The following is a 23,950-nucleotide window of genomic DNA, read 5'->3' on the forward strand; positions in this document are numbered from 1 at the left end:
GACATCCCTTCATAAGAAGCTTGTGCAGAAGAAAACAAAAAGAAAAAACAACGAAACTGCATTGGGGACAAGGCTAGCAGCACAGAACACCACATTTAAATAGCCATGAATTACGTTTTATATGTTTCAAGCACAGGACGTCCCGACTAAAATTGGCCTAGCTGTAAACATTAATATTAATGTCAATAACAATGGCGGCTGAGAATGGGAGGACGCAACTGAATGCATGCATGTTATCGGCCGCTGATTGATAAGTCATAACTTTATTTTTGTTTTTACATTCTCGAGTAGCACATTTGGTCGAGAATTATTATTCAGCTTCAATAGTCATTAAACTTAGAAAAAATTAGAAATCTTCTAGGAACTTTCCAGAGAAACGACGATTTGGCACTTTTGAACTTCTTTCTTATCTTCGCGTAATAAGGAAGGTACTTGACAAATGTCAGAGAGGAAAGGGTATAATATCCGTGGCGACTTGCTCGCCCGCTACGATTGCAGTGATCTCGCGGGTTGCGCGCGTGCAACAATGTCGCTTTTAAAAACCCGGGCCCGTATTCACAAAGCGTTCTTACGCTAAAAGCCTTCGTGCCAATCAATAGTGAAGTAGGACACATTATTAGCGAAGGCGATCGGCCAATGAAAAGCAACGCTTACGAACGAAAAGCTTTGTGAATTCGGCTCCAGGTGTGCAGGGCGTACACTCTGACGTCGTCGAAGCCGCGATATTGTTCTAGACCCTGCACGGTGAAAAGTTTAATCTCGATTTGCTTATCTCCAGCAGCAAAGAAGAGCCTGTTGTGGGACTACAAGATGGCGTAAGGTGACGTAACGCGAATAATTCCTACCGTTGCCGAGAAAGCGATAAAGCAGAAACGTAGGCGTTCGCTGCGATATTCACGGCAACAGTCTGCGCCGCTTGTGCTGTCAAAAGCAACGGACGAGGCGATTTCGTCGTAGGAATGTACAACCGTGACAGAGTACAATGTAATGCATGGCAATTGACCTGGCAGGCAAAACAAATCACTTAACCAGGAAGGAATCATACCAGCCTCATCACTTTGTCAGCGGCAGATCAATAATTCCATGGCATTCTTTCATGCATGCTCCATTTGAAAAACGAGCATTCGCCTTTCCTTCGCGTGAAAGACTGGGGCTTCTAGTTCGAAGCCAACTTCAATTTCGATTTTCAAATACATGTAAAAACGAACAAACGCTTTTATGAATCAAACGCTGCACGAATTTGAATGAAATGTGTTGCGTTTGCGAGACAAAATTAAATTATAGCATCTCTATGAAGCATAATGTTGATTTGGGATCTCCAATGAGAAAAAAAATTCATAGTGAGTAAACAATATTAAGCACTAAGTTTACAAATTCGTAACTCAACACCAAGAACAGGTATCGTAGTACCATAAACTGCATCTGTTAGAGCATATCAAGAGGACAAATTTTACATATAAATTTACAGCTTACGCGAAGGCGTTGCAATGTTTCCGCAGGTTTTGCTGGAGCCCTACTAAGAAATTAATGGTGTACTTCAGAGCGGTGTATGTTGTATAAATTTTGTGCTCTTAAGATCGATTATTAGGAGCGGTTAACGTAACTGTTCTATCATTATTCATTGGCGAGTTGTAAAATTGGTACTTGAATTTCCTGAAAATTTGGAATCTTCACGAATTTAAACACAACTGACGGTCTACACAATATATCTGCTTCCCACGGTCGGCTGATTTTAATAATTTCTTCTGTGAAATGCCAAAAACTTCGGCAAAGCCCCTGCAGTGGATGCCCCCCCCCCCCAAAAAAAAGAAGAAAAAAAAGAAACCGATTCCTCCATTTCCATGCAATTATATGCAAGCTCCAGAGCTACTAAGCTCCAATCTGAACCCACAAACGTAAGAAATCTGATGAACTTCATACGGGAGAGCTTGGATTACCTCAATACGAAAGTTCTGGCAACGATACATGTTCTCCTCCAGGCCGGCCAATGAACGCCGTCATCGTTCGCCAAAGTAAATGGCTCCGGGATTGCAATTCTGGGCACATTGTCAAGTTGCTTCATGTCGCTCAATTCAGCCATAGCCGTACAGAAACGTCCTTTATGCGCTCCACTTATTTCGTACGTTTCCAATACGATTCTTAGGGATAAATTAAAGCGGAATTCACACGTAATTCCGAAAGGTTCCCTAAGAATTATACAGAAAACATACGGAGTGCATATTAGAGTGCAAAGCGGAACATTTCATTATGGGGCGACGCTTCTGAGCCAATCGGGAGGGCCCCGTGAGCCAACCACAGCTGACGAGATGGCAAACTCGACAACGTGGTGGGATTTGACGATATTCGGAATGCCATTCATCGCACTCGGAACTATAAGCCACGCGTGGGTCATTCTCGAACCTTGCACGCACAACTCCTCACTGGATGGTGAAATCTTTCAGCCCGAAGTCGACACAGCTTACGCCGTAAAAAAGAAGAAAAAAAAAACAAATTGCGGGAAGGAACTGCTTTCACTGATGTTCATCATATTCGTTTCGGAGCTTCAATATTGCCACGTTCTAGTGACGGCGAAGACTCAAACACTGCCAAGATCGTGAGATAAGAGTTCGGTTCTTTTCTAGGTGAACGGCACTGTTGAGAAAAAAACGATAAATGCTCGCAGCATAACGACAGCTGCGAGCACGGTCTTCGGTCGTCGAAAAGCGTATCTCAGGAAGTCGATCCAGTCCGCGATTCATAGACGCATCGCAGTACATTAGGGAATCATCTCGCGCGCCGGCTTAAACATTCGAGATTTTACAACAGCATTCGCATCACATCTGGTTAGACAAGGCTCTTTCGCTACGGAATGTGCGGCTTGTTCACAATGATTTCATTGGGAACAAGGCTTCAGTGTGCGATCCGAAACATCCATTAGCTTCTTCCCTAAACATTTTTTTTCTTGGTCGAACTTCTCATTTTTTTTTATCGTGACTCTTCCCGATCAGAGGGGAATTGCGTCAAACCCCGAATTTCGAAATCTGCGTTCAACATTCGACAAGTTTCGGATACAGTATGAGCACGTATTGCGCTCTGGGACAAATAGCTAACAGCGACAATCCGGCGAAATGACGGTTGCCGTAAAAAAGCTCGGCAACGTACGCGTGACAAAATGATCTTACCCGCCGTGGTTGCTCAGTAGCTATGGCGTTGGGCTGCTGAGCATGAGGTCGCGGGATCGAATCCCGGCCACGGAGGCCGCATTTCGATGAGGGCGAAATGCGAAAACACCCGTGTACTTAGGTTTAGGTGCACCTTAAAGATGCCGTGGTAGTCTAAATTTCCGGAGTCCTCCACTACGGCGTGCCTCATAATCAGAAAGTGGTTTTGGCCCGTAAAACCCCGTATTCTTTTTAAATCTTTTTTTTTCGCATGCTGAACTATGCCGTGTTCAGAGAATGTGGAATCTCACCTCTCCACGAATCCAGCCATTATAATGTTTGGAGGCGTGCCAATCAGACTGCCCGTGCCGCCGATGTTGGAAGCGTACGCGACTGCCAGCAGCATCAGGTTGCGAACCCGCATCAGCGTGTCCTCAGAGATCCTGTTGTCCCAACAACAATGATAGCTGAAGAAGCCTGCTCAAATGCATGGTACTCCAGAAAGCCCCTTGCCCGCCCCCCAACTGCTAACGACGAAGCTATGCACACCATTTTTTTAAAGTTATTCCGAATAATACGACAGTGAAATAAAAATCGAAGTCCTACGTATATACTCCAAAATATTTAAGCGTCACTTTTTAAGAAAATGGAGATACTTCACGTGCGATCAAAAAAAGTAATAGTCACGAAAGCGTACTGCGCGTGCTTTCCAACAACATCATTGACTGTGCAGCTGTCTTCGCCACATCCATAGCCTTAGTGCAGTACAGCGCCCTTCCAGAAAAAACAGAAAGCGCCTTTTTAAGCGCGTAAACACTTGTTTCAGATCAGCAAGTTGGTAGCGTACAGAGTGACTCAGAAAATGAGTTTAAAATTTCTTAAACACAGGAAAGATGCGATAACTAAGCGATTTTCTTTCACCACCGTTTTCGTGAAACAGGCGCACATTTTCAAAATGGTAAAGGGTAGCAATGAAACAAGTTGTAGAAGACCAACTTTTAACACAAGCGGTCAGATGACTAATATTAGCGCAAGACTCGAATCCATGATCCCATGATCTGAGAAGCTCATAACCAGTGCCAGACCCGCAAAAAAAGAAGTGACGTTGCTAATTTCTGCGGCGTTAACGATTTCTGCTTGATGTCGACCGCTGAACCGAAATGGGAATGTTGAACCGCGCAAATGTAGCGCCCTTAGCAGATACCCACGAGTGACGTGCTGTTCACGTGTCAGCACCGGGCGGGAACAACAACATCTAGATAGATGCTCGAAAAGGCCTCTCGCTTCATGCTCGCCCGAAGGTGAAGCGGAAACAGTCGCATCATTCATGGGCGGTTTCTCCAACTCCCAGCAAACACAAGCTTGCCACTGAAGCGCAAACCATTCGCGCAATGCAGTGAAACCAGCACGCAGGGGACATCCAGCGAACTACCAAGGCTAAATAAGTGTTAAAAAAAATGATAAAACCTCGTAGAAGGAAATCTAACTGAAACGTACTGCTGAAAAAGAAAATAAATGGCCCTGTAATATGAGGAGAGAAAAAGAATTCAGTACAGATGATTAATTAAAGTGGTTACTCGGGCTAGTCGGTGAGTGAGGGCGTACAGAGCAACGGTAACAAAGGGACAGAAAAAGGAGACAGAGCGAGCGCTGACTCCCAACAGAACATTATTTTCGAAAACATTGAAAATGTACAGGAAGGGTAAACAGAGGTTCTCATTATTGTGAACAAAACGATATAAAAGGAAGGGCGAAAGAGCTAAACGTTAGGAAACGTTAACACCAAAGCAAGTGAAAACACTGCTCAAGTAATCGTCACTATCGCCATGCACACGTGCGGCTCATCAAGGAACACGAGCTCTTGATCAGAAGGAGCAATTGTTAGCTTACTGACACCATCATATGGTTAAGATGCGTCATTTGGGCAGCTTCCAGAATGATTCGAGTGTGGTCATCTCTGTGTGTATGCGTAGCATTGCGGCGTTCTCAAAGGCACGGGAACAACCCCACGTGCTTGTATGAGCAGCAAAAAGAAAAAAAAGAAAGAAAGAAGAAAGCCGTCTCTGCCATTTCTCTGACGTTGCAGGAATTTTTCCCATAACCGATCATCAAGGCATGCGCCTGTCTGTCCCGCGTAACAAGCTCCACAGGACAGAGGGTCTCCTTTTTCTTTTGTCCCTGTTGCTACCGTTGCGCTATACACCCTCCAAGACGCTCTAGGTTCCAAGACGCTCTAGGCTCTAAGCTCTAGGCTCTAGGCTCTGGGCCCTCTAGCAAACGTACACGGACCACAGAATGGCACACACACACGCACACAAAATAAAATAAAATAAAATAAATATACTGAATTTATTCGCAACCCAGACGCACAAAACGAAATTGGCGAGTACTGTAGAAAGTAACGACCGCCAAGTTTGGACTGGAATCGTCCATTTCAGGTAGCTTCCATAGGTGGAGACGAAAATCGGTTTTATCACGGAATCACTGCCCCTTATACTTCTACTCATGGGAGTTCCTTAAGTTGGACTGGAGCAATGAAATATTCTGAATACTACATTTGTCTGTAATTTCTTTCAGAGATGTGGATGCGTGTCTTCTTTTTTTTTTTGACATGGGGCGCTGACCCGCATTATGAGTAATGCATCCGGCGCTTAACCATACTGAATGGTCATTGTTGCATTGTCGATCTTGCTGTCGCAAAAAACAGGGCGGCGGTTCTATTCAGGCTGTTCGTGCAGAATAATGCCGTTAATTCTACTCTGAAAAGGTGCACATTTGAATTGGATAACCAATCACGAGACTGATGCACAAATTCTTTGTATTTGCGACGGTATAGGCACATTTTGCTTAGCGTACATATATAAATAAATATGTATATATATATATATATATATATATATATATATATATATATATATATATATATATATATATATACTAGCCATATCATAAGAAGCCAACAAACACTGACACCAAGGACAACATAGGGGAAATTACTTGTGCTTAATAAATGAAATAAAGAAATGATAAATTAATAGAAATTAAGGTGGATGGAAAAACAACTTGCGGCAGTTGGGAGCCGAACCCACAGCCTTCGCATTTCGCGTGCGATGCTCTACCAATTGAGCTACCGCGGCGCCGTTTTCCCATTCACTTTCTCGGGTATTTATGTGTCCTAGTAGAACCCTGGGAGTGTTAGCCAGTGCCACCACTCACAGACCTTGGCGGTGGACGTGGAACGTCTTTTTTGCCGCAGGCGTCACGAGAACGTGATCTTTTAGGGTGAAGGCAACTGGTCAATAAACCCACATATGCTACCTGAAGGCATCAATGTTGCCGGATACGAGACCCTCGTTATGTAACAAAGAGAAGAAAGGGCGTTAACCGAGGGGTCCGATTTTAATTCGTCATATCATAAACTCTGTATATATATATATATATATATATATATATATATTATATATATATATATATATATATATATATATATATATATATATATATATATATATATATATATATATATATATATATATATATATATATATATATATATATATATATATACGAGAAGAAAGGGTTAACCGAGGGGATTTTCTTCTCGTTGATTACATTACGAGGGTCCCGAATCCGGCAACATTGATGCCTTTAGGTAGCATATGTGCGTTTACTGACCAGTTGCCTTCACCCAAAAAGATCACGTTCTTGTGACGCCTGCGGCATGAAGGACGTTCCACGTCCGCCGCCAAGGTCTGTGAGTGGCGGCACTGGCTAACACTCCCAGGGTTCTACTAGGACACATAAATACCCAGGAAAGTGGATGGGAAAACAACGCCGCGGTAGCTCAATTGGTAGAGCATCGCACGCGAAATGCGAAGGTTGTGGGTTCGGTTCCCACCTGCGGCAAGTTGTTTTTACATCCACTTTAATTTCCATTAATTTATCATTTCATTACTTCATTTATGAGCACAGGTAATTTCCCCTATGTTGTCCTTGGTGTCAGTGTTTGTTGGCTTCTTACGATATATATATATATATATATATATATATATATATATATATATATATATATATACACACAGAGTTTATCGAGGTATTATGTAGAGAAGGCCACTTGTACAATGAGAAAGGTACTGACATACGTAGTGTATTTGGAGCGACAGAGTATGCAAAGCCTCGGCCGTCAAATTTCACCCGCCGCAGTAACTTACGCGCTGTACTGTTGAACGTTTAGGGTCCTGCTTCGAGCTGCGCATAAAATGAATAAAAAACAAACAGTGACATTAAATACAGGATCTACGAGTAAGACGAAGAAAGCAAGCCCTGAGTGAGTGGCGTTAATAGAAACACATGCTTTCGGTTATCCTAACTAAAGTGACACTAACTTGGTAGATTACTTGAATTTATTTTCTAAAGTGCCGTTCCGCAATATAATAAAGCCACTCTTGCCGCGAGAAGTGGCCTAATAAGCTAGAAAATAGGCGAACGTGAATGACGATTGACAACACTGTATCCAAGTCCTCGATTTTGAACAACTTCTGCTTGGGCCTAGTAATTTCCTTTTCTCCATAAAAGGGGACTGCACAGTATTCGAAAAGGTCCAGTGACTGAAGTCTTGAAGCTTTAGGAAACTTTACTGATCCACGAGCGGCCAAATACGAGACGATGCTTTAAATCCGTGACGCTACACTGATGTACCAGAGAAAGAGATCTGGCGAAAAAAAAAAAAAGAAAAATGGCTGTAGCTTAGCTAAGGTTAAGCCCATGATGCGAAGCATGGTAGCCTTTATTTTAGTTGTTGAAGCACTGTTTAGCCTGGTGAACTGCTGTTGCTTGGCTATATTTGGTTCGGCCAGACGACGAAACAACAGGAATGGCCAGGCTTAGCTTGGTTAAGCCAAGAATGCGTTGGATATTGCGCGAGTTGCGGCCCAGCTTTTCCTCCGGCTGTCGTGACGTCACATCACGTGGTTGCGCAAAAGGTCAATGGTGGCTGCCCGGCCGCGCCCAAGGGCTGAACTGAGTGATTGCAATATGCAACGCACAAAAATAGAAGCAACTTAATAACAAACATAGCAAGGTTAAAAGAGAATAGACCCACATATGAGACGCGCAGCAATGAACAATGGCTGATACCCTCAATGGTGGCTGCGCGGCCGCGCCCAAGGGCTGAACTGAGTTATTGCAATATGCTTCGCATAAAAGAAAGAAATGGAAGAAGTGGAAGGCTGTCTTTTCTTTTATCTTGTAGTAACCCACGAATTACCGTGCAATACACACAGCCTGGCAAGCATCCATGATTAGTTGTAACTGATTTAATGCTTCTCGTTAATCACGTGCCATCTTCCTGCAATCTTATTGCGATTGGTGACACTCGCAACGCCCGATTGGACGCAGCAGGCGCTTCGGCAGCAGGGTGCAAGGCTTGTCGCTCTATCACTCTGTCGCACCGTGAATATTTTTCTACGCCACCCTGCTACGACACAGGAGGCTTGAACCACGTGCCTCGCAGTGGTGCGTACCGTATTCGGGTCAATTCGTTGAATAGTTCGAGAACAATTATTTTTTTTTCAGGTTCACGCGGCCGTGTCAAAATGTTGATACGCGAAACGAGGTTTTCACTGCGATTCCCGTCAGTGTTCCTGTATAAATGTGCCTTGAAGTTTGCAACTAATAAGATAATTATCGCGAATAGTTTAATTGCTCAATGTATTGCTAGGGATTTTCTTGAACATGATGTCCATCTGCGTATACACTTTATCTTGTATATCATAGTATATGCGTATATACTTTATATACATCTGATTCCAGTAAGCTTTGCCGGCTTTCTTAAAAAAAGTGTTCGAAGTAAAGAAAGAAAGAACAGACTAAAGTTAACTGAAAAGTCGGCCATGAAGATGAGTGTATACATGCGAATAATATTGCGGGCGAATATAATGCTTGCCCTAACAAAAAGAACTGCCTGCACGACACCGAGCAGTATGGTAAAGCAATGATCGAAGGCCATTTAAAAGACAAAAAAAAGTATGTGAAAGAAAACTTACTCCATTTACGAATAGTCTGCGAAACCCAAGTATATGTATTTCATCACCTCGTGGAGCCCCGGGTCACTAGCTACCGTAATAAATGGAAACTTGGCAAGCCACCTGGAGGTAGCACGAAGTTACAAAGGAAGTCACACATACAGATTCCCTAGAACCAAAACTTAGAGTCAGAGGAGAAAAAATGCCGTTGTCTGAGGATCGCACCCCTAACCATCACCTTTCCAGGCCACTGTCGCCCCAAGTGAGCCTAACAGGAAGTCAGAAGATGGTGGGGCGAAAGTAAACCCATAACTTGTAAACAATTTTCTCGGAAATCCATCAGGAGGATCAAGTTAACCGAAATAAAACGAGCAGGAAAGCGGCTAGAATATGTGACATTCGGTAGGTAACGCTTGGACGAATGTCTCGCCGACTTCCACATGCTAATTAATGCAAATTTCACGCTGCTTGCCAACATGTTAAGACCTCAACAATACGCGGAGTGGTACTTTCCCACCGTTCTCACAATAAAGTCAGGAAGGCTAAACAATTGCCCACAGCTACACCGCACGTCGACCGCCGACGGCGTTACTTAACATTATGACATTCTGATGAATGAAAGCCAGGAACGGGATGGCTCATGGCGGGTCAGGTATACAGAGATCGCATTCGACATTTCTAACCGACGTGTTTCTGTGTAAAGGTACAGCAGAGGCTGGTTCGTGCTCGCGCACAGCGTTTGCTCCTCAGAAAAAGAAAAAAAAAGCGTGCTTACTTTTCCGCGTCGCTATCGATGTGCTCTTCATCAAGTCGACGACGGTCAGGACGATGGGGCTCACAATGGAGGTGGCCGCCGTGTTCGGAATCCACATGGACAGGAACATGGTGACGCCCATTAAGCCCAGCAATATCCTGCGCACCAAAGTTGTCGTCGTCGTCGTTCGTGCTCTAAATCTCAATGCCGGGACCTCAAGTGCAATCTCAAGTGCCGGGACCGCCTTTGACAGACAACCCCTAATAAAGGGGTTGCTATGAATCAATATGTTCACTGTGCAGACAGTTCGCGTATTAACGCATAAACGTTTTCGTGGGAGAAGGTTGTTTCTCGCAAGAAACCACCGTGTTTCGAGTCATCCGTATTAACAATGACCAACGGCAGCAGCAACATTTAGCTTTGGCCAAATTGGTAATGAATAATACAATCTTGACAAATCTACAGGGCTGGTAAATGTTTCATTTTTTTTCCCCATCAGCAGCCTTCAAACAGCACCTAAGCCGACGCCGGGTGCACCTGCTGGTAAGCGGATGTTAGCGGATATTTTGTTATCGCACCGGGCGGGCAGCCAAGGGTGCCGCCTTATTTCGGGGTTCCTCGAATAAAAGCTGCGCTGGTTCTCCACGGTCCGTGCCTGGCGTGCCTTCCGGCGACAGGTGATAGAGATATATTTTTTTTTCAGTTTCAGTATCGAAACTTATATTCTTGCGCGCTTTTCGTGTGGCACACCCACTCGTATTCTTTGTGTAAACTTTTGCACGGAGGCTGCTCCGCCTATCCAACTATCTAAAACTAGGCTTTTTTACGTGGTCCAAAGTCTTGTCGTAGTCAGGAGTTGACTTCAAAGGATGGCCGTGCACGTGGCTATGCACACAACCTGCACATGGTCTGCACGGGCCGACAAAGAAACTCCGCAACGTTTTAAGCGATATTAAGAAAAAGAAAAGAAAAAAATACGTAAAACGTAAAGAAAGCTTTCATGGCGTCCTGAACTAAGCATACCTTTTTCACGTGGCATGTACATTTGCATTCTTTGAAACTAGCAATTTCGGAAGTAGGTTAAGGGGAAGATTTAAGCTCGGGCCGAACTCCGATGCCGCCTATTCGAGTACACGTAGAACGCCGAAACGCTTTTCTGAGATAACCACGGGGCTGACATTTATGAAATTTGTTTGAATTTGAGAATAGATGTTAAATTCTAGTGATTGTCGGTGGCGGAAATTTCATTTGGGGCCCAAATTTTTTGAAAGGAGCTTTCAAAAATTGTATGTTAAAAAAAAAGATCGAACCTAGAAGTTAAATTCGTAGCTGTGCACTAAGGACAGATATCGCAGTTTTGTAAACTGCATCCGTTAGAGTATCCAAAGCGGACAAGTTTGATTTATAAGTTTACATCTTGACTGAGTTTGTTACATCGTTTGAAATAGTTTTGCAAAAGTCCTACTCACATATTAGGGATCAATTTGAGAGCCATATATAATGCCTAAATTTCGACCGCTTTAGGTGTACAATTATATACAATCTACGGAATCGTGATGTCGTTCTTCATTGCTGAGTTAGCGTTCTAAACTTTATAGTTTCGTTTTCAGAAAATTTGCGATTTTCAACAATGTTTATAAAAATATTCAAGGCCTAAATCAACAATTTGCTGCCAGCGACCCCTAGATTTTAAAACTTTCTTTTAAATGCAACAAATCTCATCAAATTTGGTGCAGCGGTTGCCGAGAAAAACGATTTCTCCTTTCCAATGTATTTAGATAGGAGTTCCAGAGTTAAAGTTTCTTAAAAGCAACCTTTTGACGATGCCGGCACGAAAGCAGCACTTGTAGACGTGCTATTTTAAGACACGGCGCATCTACCGTTCATAAGATATGCTGGAAGTGTGCTCTTATCATAGCCCCTGGGAGCAATTTGACCCCGCGATTTAACGTAAGTATAGTTACGCACTCGAACATCTGCACAAATTTTAACCTGATAACCTAACCGATAACAATAACGATAACTGGCTTTGAGCCTGCGCACACTGCATGCGCCCTTTTATCTCGCATAAATTACCTCACAATCATTTTGCCTTTTGAACAAGGCTTACGTAAACTATTGCATTGTTTCCTCTTAAAATTTGACTGTCATTACTTTCCTTCTTTTTTTCTTCTACTATACTTCGCTGTATGGCTATACTTCAGTGCCGACATCTGTTACACTGTAATACAATAACAATCTAATACACCGTAGACAGCATGTGCAAGGCCCTTCAATATGGATGCGGACAGCCATCCGTAACGATGTAGAACACGGATGTAGACATCTGCGTTCTTATATCCGTACCCAGTTATGCGTAGTCGCCATTGGTTTCACTCTCACCTGCTATAGCTGGTGCCGGTCATCCTGAGGGCGTTGAGTGCAATTCGTCTATCGAGATGCGTCACTTCCAAAGCCGCCGTGAACACCATGGAGCAGAAGATGACCACGCCGATGTTCTGCATTACACGGGACGGAATGGGAGGATACCTTTTTTTAAGGAGGATATCTTTAGAAGACTATATATATTGTTAAACATGTTAAACATGAAACAGCATGACACAGGAGAGGTCGAGAAGCGCTGGACAAAAGACTGACTAGCAAAAAAATGCTTTATTTCCAGGATTGTTACATAAAGGCACGAGGAAAGAACACACACACACACAAAAGTAATCAACAATAAATATATTTGATTCTTTTTTTTTGTCTACACGAAGAGGGACGAAGAGCTGGAGTATGCGTCCCCACGTGTGAATGTCCTGAAGGCTTCAAAAATGGGGTGAGTGGGCTGTTCACAGTATACCTAAAAGCGTTTTATTTTTCATTTTGCAAACATAAATGTGTCGCCGAACCCCTGACATGTTGGTAGCGACGTGAATGTAGGCACAACGGTATGAAACGGTATATGTACACAAACGGCATAAAATAGAAAGTCATCGCAGCCTTCAGGAGCAGGGTTTGCTGTAATCCCTTATGTACATCGCGTGTAACGAAAGTCGCGGCGAAGGCCGGAGTAATTTCTAGCGCAAATAACAAGCTCGGTGGATTATGCAGGAGAGGGAATTGATAAGAAAACATAAAACAGACTCGATCTAAGAAGGATGCTCGTCGTTGTATTCAGTGTTGCACGCAGGTTGTGTGCGAGGTTCCCCTCATGTAATCGATGTTGCATCATGAAGCATGGAAGACGTATTCAAAATTTAACTGAAATTCTGGGGCTTTATGCGCCAAAGCCACCATCTGATTATTAGGCATGCCGTGGTGGGGAGCTTCGGATCAATATTGACCACCTGTGGTTGCCGCAAGGTTATAATTGAAATATTGATGCAATTACACAAATCACGTGCACACTCTTCTAAAACCTATCATCCCGCCTCTACCTCTGCCACGTGACCGACATTCCACTCTTATATCCCTCAACACCCCGCACAGCGAGTATATGCAGAAGGGCAGCGGATTGGGCGAGTTGGTGTTCCATGGTAACGATAAAATTCAAACAGCGCTAGACGACAGGACCAGAAAGAGGAGGAGACAAACACGGCGCTGAACTTACAACTGAACTGTAAGTTCAGCGCCGTGTTTTTTGCCTCCTCTTTCTGGTCCTGTCGTCTAGCGCTGTTTGAATTTTATTGTTACAACGAGTATATGTCCAACAGACAAACACTTGTTTCCGTTTTGACACTCCTTATGTTAACGCATTAAACTGCAGCAGGAACAGCGCGCGAGCTTGATCTTTAAAGCCTTTACCATCGTCACACGCGGGGATGCATGCGTCAGTTCTCTGTCCTTTCCCTAACGACAAAAGAGACATAATATCTGTCGTGCTAATCCTTTTTTTGGATGCGAAATCATTATATGGCCCATGAGACGTAAGACCCGGCGTAGTTGTCGGCGTTGCCGCGACCAAAGCCGTCGATCCCTCGACCTTTGGTGGGAGCCGAACCCACGACCTTAGGTGTCAATTAAGGGGAAGTTAATTAAGCCACAGTTAATTATGGTAGAGTTACTTAAGGCAGTCGAACCCATGACCAGGCCTTGTGCGCACCTTATGACGAACACTGTTGGTCACGTGACGTCGCGACGCTTCTGCAGACATGGCCGCTCGAGTCACGTTGACTCCGCCAGTGGCCCCACCAGATGTCGCCACGCTTCTCCTGACGTGGCCGCTCGAGTCACGTGGTCGAAATGCTTTCGCATTCATACACACAGGGATAACTAAGTGCTCCTTGATTTTTTTTTTATGTGTACCCCTTCCTCTACCGGTAGAGGCCTTTATGCCGTCCTATAAATAAAGCATTTCGTTCTTAGCGCATTGTCCCAATCTTCTGCTGGGTCCTATGTCACGCAGCTTAAAGCAGTTGCTTAACAAGATGTACCAACCAGCCAGGATGAGTATGGCGTTAACTATATGTCTTGCATTTGAGTTCCAGCTGCGCTAGGTCATGTGCCACAACTCAAAAGGAACAAAACGCACGCACGCGCACGCGCAACCACGTACACACGCATGCACGCACATACCATTCTATCCTTTATGTCTTTTTTGTTTCTTTTATAAATGCCACTTGGAAAAATAAAACTGTAGGCAGATGTGCTTGCTTTTTAAATAGCCATCTGACGTTTAAAATTTGTTCCAATTTTGCTGTTTTCAGCCCCTAAAACGCGTTCGCACAGGTCAAAATAATGGGAGATGACAGCATTTTTTTCCTGCACCTATACAGAGCAAGCGACGTCATACTTTTTCGACGTCATAGTGTGCAGCCTTTCAAAAGAATATTGTTTTGGCTAAAATGGATTCACACGACGAGCGGGATTGCTCATTCCGTGTAAAGACGAGCGTTTTGGTATGAATGGCTCTTCCGAGTAAACCGATGTTTCCTATGAGCCGAAAAAAATGTGCAATTTGTTTAATATGTTATCCCACCGATGGCCGTCTTTCCTAAAATAAGTCGCAGTTATGCGCGAAAGACCAACCATCGATTGCGATAACAAATTAGCAGACAGCTATACGAAGTAAGGATAGTAGTTTTATCGCCAATATAAACTTGTACACATTCGCTTAGTAAATAAATTAATAAGCATTTTGTCACGCGCGCACAAGCAAACATGACCACATCTGACTCGATGACCGCGGAAACTACCAGTCGAAGCTCTGGAGTGAGCAAGCGTGGCAACAGGAGCGATCGAATTGACCTTCGTGCTGCATCTCGCTTCAATGTGAATTCAACGGCGAAAAAATAAGAGCACGCGGAGCTATCAGTACTCGGCGCATTCCGTTCTTAGCACAGATCGCTTGCAAAGTAGGGCCAGCGCAGTCGCGCACGGCCGTTTCATACACAACAGCCGCCGGAGTAGAACGCCCTCACCCCTCCCTCTCGAGACGGCGCGCTTCCTGCCCGCTCTCCCGACTTACGCGCGCTATATCAAGCCGCCATCATCGGCTCATCCTCGCACGCTTTCACTCGCACATGCAGCATACAGCGCGCGGCGACAATGTTATCGCCTTTGGACTTTATACTCAAAATTAGAGCGAAGGCGATGCCCACGGCGACGGCAGAAATGCGCCTGGTGTGATTTACTATCGTAATAAAGCTTAAAGAAGGAGCTTCTGCTTACTGCGGTTTTCTTATAGCTCAAATTTCGCCGCGAGATGTTATTTTTTTTAGGATAGGGTCATTCAAGATAACGCTCAGCACGGTTACTTGCCTGGTTTGAAAAGAAACGCGGAGTTTATTTCGTCAGCGCCCCTGGCAGCGGGTGGCGTTCGAAATATTGTGGCTGTGACGATATCTTGCCACTGCAGGTGTCTGTAGCACAGCGAAGTATGGCCTTCTAGATGAGTTTCCATTATTCTTCCAGTCATTGACACAGCGCCCGGTGAATGACCGAGCAGGCGAGCATGAGCTATCGTTAAAAGAGCCGCAGATTTGCCCGAAAGGGGTAGCATCGATTGCGATGTAAGGATAGTAGCTTTATCGGCCGTCGAAACTTGTAAACGTTCGCTCGCTAAATAAATTAACAAGCATGGTGTCACACACGCACAGGCACACGCGTGGTCATCGAGTGAGAACTCGATGACCACGGACACTCGCTGTCAAAGCACTGGTGCGAGGAAGAGCGGCAGCGGCAGCGAGCGAATTGACCTTCGCGCTGGCACTCGCTTCAACACGAAGTGGCGAGAACGCTGTGCACACTACGCTATCAGCCTTCCGCGCGCCTAGACTCTGTGCTCATCGCAGATTGCCTTCAAGACAGGGCAGCTGCCGCCGGAGTAGCTCTAGGTAACGTTAATGGCAAATGGGTGCGATGCAAGTTAGGGTCGAGAGAGAGGCTCGCGAGGTCAGTTCTGTATATTTGGATGGGTGTGAGTTGACATAATAGGAAGAATGCTGGGATAGCACTTATCTATTCAGCTATATAAGCTAAGTTTAAGCAGTGCTACCAACGTTTGTGACATTTTCTAGATCCCCGGAGCTACAGCATCGCTACGGCAAAAAAGAAATTTGGTCAAAAAAGAAATTTTAAGCCACAATTTGCTGTCTGGGCTACTAATTGCAAGAAGGAGGATGGTGCTGGTATCAACGGCTGTAGTGTTGTCCATGTGGATATATGTTCAGCCATACGACATTCGTCAAATGACACTGCGACAGTGTTGGAACAAAATCCGTTTCCGCACTCTGAAAGCAGAGGAGGTATTTTATGTTAGGTTTCATTCGATATTTTGACATTGGGATGTATGCAAATGGGTGCTAAGAAAGCATATAAACTCGTATTTCGACATAATTTCAACTTGAGCCCAATAAAAACGCATTTTAAAACGTGCAAAAAAGTTTAACCAACGAAATTTTTCTGGACAATGAGCGTAAGTTGTATGTTACAGAAAACAATGCCGCAGTTTGGTTGGTTGCAAAAACATAGAAATCTGGGGAATGCTTTTTATTCGACATTTAGGAATATTTGGTCGTGACGGTGGCAGCAAAGTTTTCACTGGTAGTCGAAACAAGGTAAATGCGTACGTTGAAATAGTTCTTGGTGGTAGCTTCCACAGTGAGGAGCCCGGTGAGCGGGAACAGCACCATGGGCAGCAGAGCCGTCACAGCAAGCGGCAACACTTCGGTGGCCCAATACACGGCCATGAGTAGCATGCAGTACCCGCACCAGCTGGGCTGCAGTGTGCGCAGTAAATGAATGTATACATATATATATATATATATATATATATATATATATCTTCCTTACAATATACATATTACATAACGATGATGTATGTCTATGATGTATATATGATGTATATGATAACGTATTACATTACATAACGTTCATTACATAACGAGGGTCTCGAATCCGGCAACATTGATGCGTTCAGGTAGCATATGTGGGTTTATTGACCAGTTGCCTTCACCCTAAAAGATCACGTTCTCGTGACGCCTGCGGCAAAAAAGACGTTCCACGTCCGCCGCCAACGTCTGTGAGTGGTGGCGCTGGCTAACACTCCCAGGGCTCTACTAGGACACATAAATACCCAAGAAAGTCGATGGGAAAACGACGCCGCGGTAGCTCAATGGGTAGAGCATCGCACGCGAAATGCGAAGGTTGTGGGTTCGGTTCCCCCCTGCGGCAAGTTGTTTTTTCATCCACTTTAATTTCCATTATTTTATCGTTTCTTTATTTCACTTATTAAGCAGAAGTAATTTCCCCTATGTTGTCCTTGGTGTCAGTGTTTGTTGGCTTCTTATGCTATGACTACATATATATATATATATATATATATATATATATATATATATATATATATATATATATATATATATATATATATATATATATAAACATGAGACAGGCAGACAGACAGACATATCATGCCTTGACCATTGCGTCTACAGATTATGACAGCAGCGAGCGTCGCGAAAGGAACAGGAAATTTAAACGAAAGTCCACGTGACCTTCCCGTATAAGAGACACCTTTCCCGCCAGGACTGACGTCACAACCACCGCCTCCACGTCACACGCGTACCAAGCGCCAACGCGCATAACTCGGGGGATCCTGCGAAACGCCTGTCGCACGAAATCACCTCCAGAAATGCTCCGCGAATAAAGTAAAATAAAAGTCACAATTTTGTCCGAAAGGCGAAGCACCAATTGCGATAGCAAATTATTAGATAGCTATACGAAGTAAGGATAGTAGCGTTATCGCCCGTATAAACTCGTAAACATTCGATTGCTAGCTAAATTAACAACAATATGGGTAACCGGTTACGTGACACATGTTGACACATAGCAGGTTACGTGATAGCGTAAGAGGACACGGGAGCACAAATACACGTGCCAGCTCCCGATTGCGCTTAGCAACTTGGCTGCGCAGTGCAAATTGCGCAAATGCTCTTCTCTACTGGAAAGCACTACAGTCATTGGCGCATCAAAAATAAAAATGAAGAGAGAATTATGGGAAGCACTTGCCATAGCAACATAAATAGAGAAGTGCGTAAGCACTCCGTACATCGTACTCATCGAAGCTGAGGCTGAGTTTGCCACGGTGAACGGGTGCAAGTGAACGATGTTTTTCCGGCACACCGCGTCATCACATGTCGTCACCTTGACATATTTTTTTATATCTACACCGCCCCCTCTTCCCTCGCACATGACCTTCTATATAAGTGTGTTCTTTAAAGTATTAAACAAGTTGGTAGCTTGCGCCAATTACGTCCGTGTATTGTTCCTTACGTTCGTACATTAGTTCCGTCAGTGTAACACAAAGCGCAATAGAATGACGAACAGAAATTAATTTTATGTATGGGGCTTTACGTGCCAAAACCCCTTTCTGATTATGGGGCATGCCGTAGTGGAGGGCTCCGGAAATTTAGACCACCTGGGGTTCTTTAACGTGCACCTAAATATAAGTACATGGGTGTTTTCGCCCCCATCGACATGCGGCCGCCGTGGCCGGGATTCGATCCCGCGACCTCGTGCTCAGCAGCCTAACACCACAGCCTCTGAGCAACCGCGGCACGTGACTGTAAATGTCAGCCAACATCCACAGCTTACTGCTTTGTAGTTTTTTTTAAATCAAATTTGGGAACGTTGTTGACGCGACGCGCGGGCAGCGCCGGGTGCCCCGTAATCTCACCGCCCTTTTCCAATTTCGTGCGCTACGAGTAAAGCGCGAAAAACAAAGAATACGCATGACATATTGCAGTGGGAAATATTGAACTGGATTTTTTTAGGATGAAATAACACCTTTTCCATCTGAAGTCATGTCGTTCTTCCGAGCATGGACGAACTTGTTCAATTTTTCTCTTCCACAATTACCTAAGTAATTTAGTAACAAAAAATTACTGTACTTTGGAATAGCGGTGATTGCGGAATAACATAGGCATTATGCTATATATGTCTAGTGACTGTTCCTTGAACAGTTTGGCTAACGTTAACTGCGACACACTGCATATTGCCCCAAAATTTAGAAATCAAGCTTCCTTTTCCAGCTCCCAAATCGCGTCCTCCAGTCGCGCTCTGGGCGCGTTCCTTCGTTCTGCGATGGGCGTCCCCGCCACCCCCGCCACAGTAACGCGTCACTGCGGTCACGTGTGAAACGATGTCTACAGGGATCCTCACTCAGCGTGCACGCAAGGGAGCGCGCACCGCACCTTGTTGCGGTTGCAAGAGGTGCGGGGACGCCGAGACTCTGGAGCACCTTCTCTGTGCTTGCCCATCCTTGGCGCGGGAACGCTCCACAGTGATCAACACCTACAGACGCCACGGCCTTCCAGCGGCCACAGAGACTGACCTGCTGTTCCCAGTGTGTCCACAGCTCCCTGCGCTGCGAAGCCTGCTGGAGTTTATAAGTTCCACGGGAATAGACACCCTATAAGCGCCCGCTACAACGCTGGCAACTTTACTGAGGACTGCCACCTGTCGCGCATAGTGGAGTCTATTAGGCCACATCCTCCCTCTTTCTCTATCATCTTTCACTACCCATTCCCTCTCCCCTGATGACGCTTCGCCGTGCTCCCTGACGGGTTGCAGAACCAAGCGTCCTTCCTTTCCCTAGATCACTGTCATCACCTTGTTGCGGTAGTAGAGCGGAAGCAGCAGCAGCACCACGGGAATGGTGAGGATGGAGATCAGCTTCGCGCGCGTCATCTGGTTTCCCCGGTTGTGCAGCAGCGCTCGGCCCACGAAGCGCACGGCGCCGGCGAGGCGCCGAGCCCTGAACGGCACAGCCGGCTGCGTCTCGGCGCCGCCGGGGCCCGCTGCTTGGCCGCCGGGCTCCGTGGGAGACTTCGCGGCTCGACCCGGAGGCGACTTGCTGCTTCGACCGGGAGGTGACTTGACACTTTCCTTCAAGCTCGGGCTAAACACACCCTGCGTTGCGCGTCGGCAAGGCACATTTTCGTTGAATATTTAACGCGAAATATAACTTGAGCTGCATTGATAAGCAACCTTTCTGCAATAGTAAAAGAAAAGGAGAAAGAAGGTGAAATAAAGAAACGAAAGAAAAGTGAAAGTCGTGGCTACGCCGCCTTGCAGTTCTAGCGCCGGCGCCCACTTGCCTTCATTCATTCTGAAGGCATCTGCTCTGGACTAGTTGAGAGTTAATCAGCAAAGACGGACTACATCTATTATAAATGAGCCAAAGACTGAACTTGGAAAGTTTCCAGAACTTTACTGCGCCGCAATGTCCGAAATGCACGAAAAAAGAAGAAACGAAGGAAAACTTTGGAAATACTTGACATCGCACCGCGCGGCTACGTTGTTGGCGCAAAACTCAAGAAACGGATGCTTTGACTCTTCACTTTCTTTTCAAATAATTAACCTATTACCACAAATGTAACTAAAATGGAGTTGGTTGTGAAAGGATACTTTGTCACTCTAAACTTGATTAAGTGTCTCTGCTTAGTGTGAAATTAAAACTTGTTTTGAAAACACGCATGCGTCAAAAATTCAGTGTATTTCCACTTTATGAAGAAGCATGACCAGCGAAGCTGTGTATGTGGGCCCCTTAATGGCGAACTGCACCTCCGCCGCGACACGGTCCGGCATTGCACTATATTCGGGATCAGCGTATGTATGGGTAGGGCATCAGGTCTGCTGCACCTCCGCCGTGGGTCGGCCAGGAATTTCACTACCATTGGGATTGGCCCACGTATGGGGAGTGCTAAACACCTGCTTCACCCCCACCGTACGTCGTCTAGGCATTGCACTAACTTCGTAATTGGCCCATGTATGGGGAGCGCTTAACAGTTGCTTGACCTCCGCCGGCCTGGCATTGCACCATCTTCGGGATCGGCCTACATATGGGGAGTGCTTAATGCAAGTTTCACCTCCGCCGCGGGGCGGTCCGGCATTGCACTATCTTCGGGATCGGTCTACGTATGGGGGGTGGTTAATGCTTGTTTCACCTCCGCCGCGGGGCGGCCCGGCATTGTACTATCTTTGGGATCGACCTGCGTATAGGGAGTGCTTAACACCAACTTCACCTACGCGTGGGTCGGCCCGGCATTGCACTATCTTCGGGATCGGTCTACGTATGGGGGGTGGTTGATGCTTGTTTCACCTCCGCCGCGGGGCGGCCCGGCATTGTACTATCTTTGGGATCGACCTGCGTATAGGGAGTGCTTAACACCAACTTCACCTACGCGTGGGTCGGCCCGGCATTGCACTATCTTCGGGATCGGTCTACGTATGGGGGGTGGTTGATGCTTGTTTCACCTCCGCCGCGGGGCGGCCCGGCATTGTACTATCTTTGGGATCGACCTGCGTATAGGGAGTGCTTAACACCAACTTCACCTACGCGTGGGTCGGCCCGGCATTGCACTATCTTCGGGATCGGTCTACGTATGGGGGGTGGTTAATGCTTGTTTCACCTCCGCCGCGGGGCGGCCCGGCATTGTACTATCTTTGGGATCGACCTGCGTATAGGGAGTGCTTAACACCAACTTCACCTACGCGTGGGTCGGCCCGGCATTGCACTATCTTCGGGATCGGTCTACGTATGGGGGTGGTTAATGCTTGTTTCACCTCCGCCGCGGGGCGGCCCGGCATTGTACTATCTTTGGGATCGACCTGCGTATAGGGAGTGCTTAACACCAACTTCACCTACGCGTGGGTCGGCCCGGCATTGCACTATCTTCGGGATCGGTCTACGTATGGGGGGTGGTTAATGCTTGTTTCACCTCCCCCGCGGGACGGCCCGGCATTGTACTATCTTTGGGATCGACCTGCGTATAGGGAGTGCTTAACACCAACTTCACCTACGCGTGGGTCGGCCCGGCATTGCACTATCTTCGGGATCGGTCTACGTATGGGGGGTGGTTGATGCTTGTTTCACCTCCGCCGCGGGGCGGCCCCGCATTGTACTATCTTTGGGATCGACCTGCGTATAGGGAGTGCTTAACACCAACTTCACCTACGCGTGGGTCGGCCCGGCATTGCACTATCTTCGGGATCGGTCTACGTATGGGGGGTGGTTAATGCTTGTTTCACCTCCCCCGCGGGACGGCCCGGCATTGTACTACTATCTTCGGGATCGACCTGCGTATAGGGAGTGCTTAACATCAACTTCACCTACGCGTGGGTCGGCCCGGCATTGCACCATCTTCGGGATCGGCCTACATATGGGGAGTGCTTAATGCAAGTTTCACCTCCGCCGCGGGGCGGTCCGGCATTGCACTATCTTCGGGATCGGTCTACGTATGGGGGGTGGTTGATGCTTGTTTCACCTCCGCCGCGGGGCGGCCCGGCATTGTACTATCTTTGGGATCGACCTGCGTATAGGGAGTGCTTAACACCAACTTCACCTACGCGTGGGTCGGCCCGGCATTGCACTATCTTCGGGATCGGTCTACGTATGGGGGGTGGTTGATGCTTGTTTCACCTCCGCCGCGGGGCGGCCCGGCATTGTACTATCTTTGGGATCGACCTGCGTATAGGGAGTGCTTAACACCAACTTCACCTACGCGTGGGTCGGCCCGGCATTGCACTATCTTCGGGATCGGTCTACGTATGGGGGGTGGTTAATGCTTGTTTCACCTCCGCCGCGGGGCGGCCCGGCATTGTACTATCTTTGGGATCGACCTGCGTATAGGGAGTGCTTAACACCAACTTCACCTACGCGTGGGTCGGCCCGGCATTGCACTATCTTCGGGATCGGTCTACGTATGGGGGGTGGTTAATGCTTGTTTCACCTCCCCCGCGGGACGGCCCGGCATTGTACTATCTTTGGGATCGACCTGCGTATAGGGAGTGCTTAACACCAACTTCACCTACGCGTGGGTCGGCCCGGCATTGCACTATCTTCGGGATCGGTCTACGTATGGGGGGTGGTTGATGCTTGTTTCACCTCCGCCGCGGGGCGGCCCCGCATTGTACTATCTTTGGGATCGACCTGCGTATAGGGAGTGCTTAACACCAACTTCACCTACGCGTGGGTCGGCCCGGCATTGCACTATCTTCGGGATCGGTCTACGTATGGGGGGTGGTTAATGCTTGTTTCACCTCCCCCGCGGGACGGCCCGGCATTGTACTACTATCTTCGGGATCGACCTGCGTATAGGGAGTGCTTAACATCAACTTCACCTACGCGTGGGTCGGCCCGGCATTGCACCATCTTCGGGATCGGCCTACATATGGGGAGTGCTTAATGCAAGTTTCACCTCCGCCGCGGGGCGGTCCGGCATTGCACTATCTTCGGGATCGGTCTACGTATGGGGGGTGGTTGATGCTTGTTTCACCTCCGCCGCGGGGCGGCCCGGCATTGTACTATCTTTGGGATCGACCTGCGTATAGGGAGTGCTTAACACCAACTTCACCTACGCGTGGGTCGGCCCGGCATTGCACTATCTTCGGGATCGGTCTACGTATGGGGGGTGGTTGATGCTTGTTTCACCTCCGCCGCGGGGCGGCCCGGCATTGTACTATCTTTGGGATCGACCTGCGTATAGGGAGTGCTTAACACCAACTTCACCTACGCGTGGGTCGGCCCGGCATTGCACTATCTTCGG

At 46.5% G+C, this 23,950-nt stretch overlaps 1 protein-coding gene and 1 non-coding gene across 4 annotated transcripts in view; one reads left to right on the forward strand and one right to left on the reverse strand.

Moving 5' to 3' along the window:
- LOC135897397 (Na(+)/citrate cotransporter-like) overlaps positions 1–23,950 on the reverse strand; it is a 52,596-nt gene that overhangs the window by 20,848 nt on the left and 7,798 nt on the right. For 2 of the 3 annotated variants that reach the window (XM_065426009.2, XM_065426010.2), the window contains exons 2-7: positions 20,013–20,312; positions 16,970–17,119; positions 12,300–12,415; positions 9,939–10,075; positions 7,352–7,388; positions 3,452–3,583 (exon numbers count right to left, since the gene is read on the reverse strand). In XM_065426009.2, coding sequence (XP_065282081.2) covers positions 3,452–3,583; positions 7,352–7,388; positions 9,939–10,075; positions 12,300–12,415; positions 16,970–17,119; positions 20,013–20,312 — 872 coding nt within the window. The remainder of the gene's footprint in view (positions 1–3,451; positions 3,584–7,351; positions 7,389–9,938; positions 10,076–12,299; positions 12,416–16,969; positions 17,120–20,012; positions 20,313–23,950) is intronic. The other variant, XM_065426011.2, reaches the window with a different exon arrangement.
- On the forward strand, positions 6,974–7,046 carry TRNAS-CGA (transfer RNA serine (anticodon CGA)). Its single transcript has one exon. It is a non-coding gene; the product is annotated as a tRNA-Ser (tRNA).

This window comes from Dermacentor albipictus, chromosome 2 (assembly GCF_038994185.2).
Source record: "Dermacentor albipictus isolate Rhodes 1998 colony chromosome 2, USDA_Dalb.pri_finalv2, whole genome shotgun sequence".
Classification (NCBI taxonomy): domain Eukaryota; kingdom Metazoa; phylum Arthropoda; class Arachnida; order Ixodida; family Ixodidae; genus Dermacentor; species Dermacentor albipictus.